General features: G+C 47.2%; 1 protein-coding gene across 1 annotated transcript in view; it reads right to left on the minus strand.

Moving 5' to 3' along the window:
- Window positions 1-211: 211 nt before the first annotated feature.
- The window catches only part of EP300 (E1A binding protein p300), a 64,122-nt gene continuing 61,957 nt past the window's right edge, over window positions 212-2,376 (minus strand). The window contains exon 33 of the mRNA XM_010830248.1: window positions 212-2,375. Within this exon, the coding sequence (XP_010828550.1) occupies window positions 1,326-2,375 (1,050 nt within the window). The 3' untranslated portion in view covers window positions 212-1,325. The remainder of the gene's footprint in view (window position 2,376) is intronic.

Here is a 2,376-nt window from a genome sequence, read left to right on the forward strand (position 1 = left end):
GTGCTTGTCTTTTTCCCTGGCAAGTCTTTTTCCAAAATTTTGGATGAATTTATCAAAATCTATCTTATCACAAAATCACTTCACGTAGTAGTTAGGGAGGGCTGTTAAGCCAGTGCTTTCACCTTCCGCCCGAAATCCCAGATGTCAGGCATTTAAACCAATGGTTTCCAACACAGAGATGCAACCGCAAGAAGTGAAACAAAATCAGGGGTCTGTCTCACACGGTTTATTTAACAATAGGTAATAAGAAATCAAATTTAACAGTCTATACAGTGATCCAAAGTTCATATTTATAAGTAATCAATTTTAATCGCATGATTTACAAGTTGAGGGTTTTTGCTTTCTATTTTCAAGTTTTACAGAAAGTGTGTGTGTGTGTGGGGTGGGGGCAGGGTAAGGAGGAAGAAAGCAAGCACAGAAGAAACCCCAGGGACATTCTGCGTGTTAAAATCATCCCACTGGAATCGTTTCTTACCCTCTTTTTAATTTTTTCCTTTGTTAGATGTAAAAATAACGAAAAAAATTCTTTCAAGAAACAGAACCACAATATATATAATACATCAATTTGGCAGCTGCCCCTGTATATTTTGAAAAAAGTCATTTTTCTCTCTACATGTACAAATTACTTTAATACTTGAAGTTTTTACGATCAGACTTACGGAATAGAAAATTTTCTGGAGCACAAAAGTTGACTTGAGGGGAGCAAAGGGGTTTTTTTTTTTTTTCTTTTTTTTCTTTTTTTAAACATTTTTAAAAGAATGAACGTCTTTGCACCCAGAGAAAAAAAATTGGTATTTTAATATATATTTATATATATTTATATATATATAGAATGAATTTTAAAGTAACATTAACCCCTTTTGTCCTCTGGTTTTAGAAATGTTCTTTTTTAACTCTTTCATAAAGTGAGGAAAATAGGGAAAAATGTCAACCATCTGCACCAGTAAATAATAACTATTAATATTACATATTTTCATTAATTTAAAAAAAATAATAAAACCTATTGGAGGTGCAAGGCAGGAGCATGTGGTTGGCTTCACAGACCTCAGCCTCCTCCCAGTGCACACTTGAACCAAACACACAAGGGAAAAAAAACAGGCTGGTGGTAACCAGCCATTAACAAAAATATATTCTTTGTATTCTATCACCCCTCAGGTTCATCTCGCATGTTTGCTCGAAACCACAAACAGCTACTGCACAGTTCTTATGTGTTCCAAGGAAAATTGTCTCTTAGGCTAAGAAAGATTCAAAAAAATTGTTTGCAGTACAAAAAGTCTTAAGAGAAAATAATTTTTTTTTTGCTCCCAAAATACTACAAGGTGTCTCTAGTGTATGTCTAGTGTACTCTGTGAGAGGTTTGAATTCAAGTCTGAGTTGTCGGTGCCGAGTCCCAGGTCCGTGGCGCTCGCACCATGGAGGTTTGCCATGCCTGGATTGCTAGCGAGCTGAGAGAGCATCGAATTCTGGTCCGGGCTGGCAAAATGCCCTTGTTCCATGGGGTTGCCCTGGGCAGCGACCAGTCCAGGATGTGGAGAACTGGTCTGTGGGGAGACGTGGTGTGGAGAAGGCTGAGGCTGCATCCGTGGGGAAGGGCTGGAGTGGGGGGGCTGGGACTGAGGCCGCGGAGAAGGGACAGGCTGGGGAGATCGCACTTGATTGGAGAGAGACGGGATCTGCTGGCCTTGGAGGTGCGGGGACTGAGCCTGACTCGGGAGCATGTGCTGCTGGGGGCTCATGGGGTTGGGCTGGGCCGGTGAGCCCATCTGTTGCTGAAGGAGCCGCTGCTGGTAGGCCTGCAGACTGGCTCCCGCCTCTGCTCCCAGGGCCTGCGGGAGCTGGCCCATCTGTCCCATGCTCCCTTGTGGTATCTGCTGCATGTGATGCTGCATTCGCGGTGGCGGCTGCTGCTGCGGGGCAGGGTAGCCCACGCCCTGGGGAGGCTGGAACTGGTTGTGGTTGGCCAGCCCCGGGCCCATCCCTGGCCCCGCTCCCTGCTGCTGCTGCTGCATCATCTGCTGTCGCCTCAAGATGTCTCGGAATTGCGAGGGCATGGTGCTGTGATTCATGTTCATCTGCTGAGCCTGTGGGCTCATCCCGCCCATGGGTGGCGGGAGCTGCTGCTGCTGCGTGGGCTGCTGGGGCAGGCCAGCCCTCGGGACACCTGCCTGCATGGGGTTCAAGTTCTGCATGGCGGGGCTGGAGTGGACCCCCTGCTGACCTGGCATAGCGGGGGGCTGCAGGCCCGGCTGCCCGGGGAGGGGCTGCGGGTTGGAGTTGGCGTACTTGGCAGCCCGCTGTTTGATGAACGCAGCCAATAGCTGGGGGTTGGCATGAAGGATACTGAGCACCTGTTGCTGCTGCAGGGGGGAGCTGGGA

The sequence above is a fragment of the Bison bison genome, unplaced genomic scaffold (genome assembly GCF_000754665.1).
Source record: "Bison bison bison isolate TAMUID 2011002044 unplaced genomic scaffold, Bison_UMD1.0 scf7180017858886, whole genome shotgun sequence".
Lineage (NCBI taxonomy): Eukaryota > Metazoa > Chordata > Mammalia > Artiodactyla > Bovidae > Bison > Bison bison.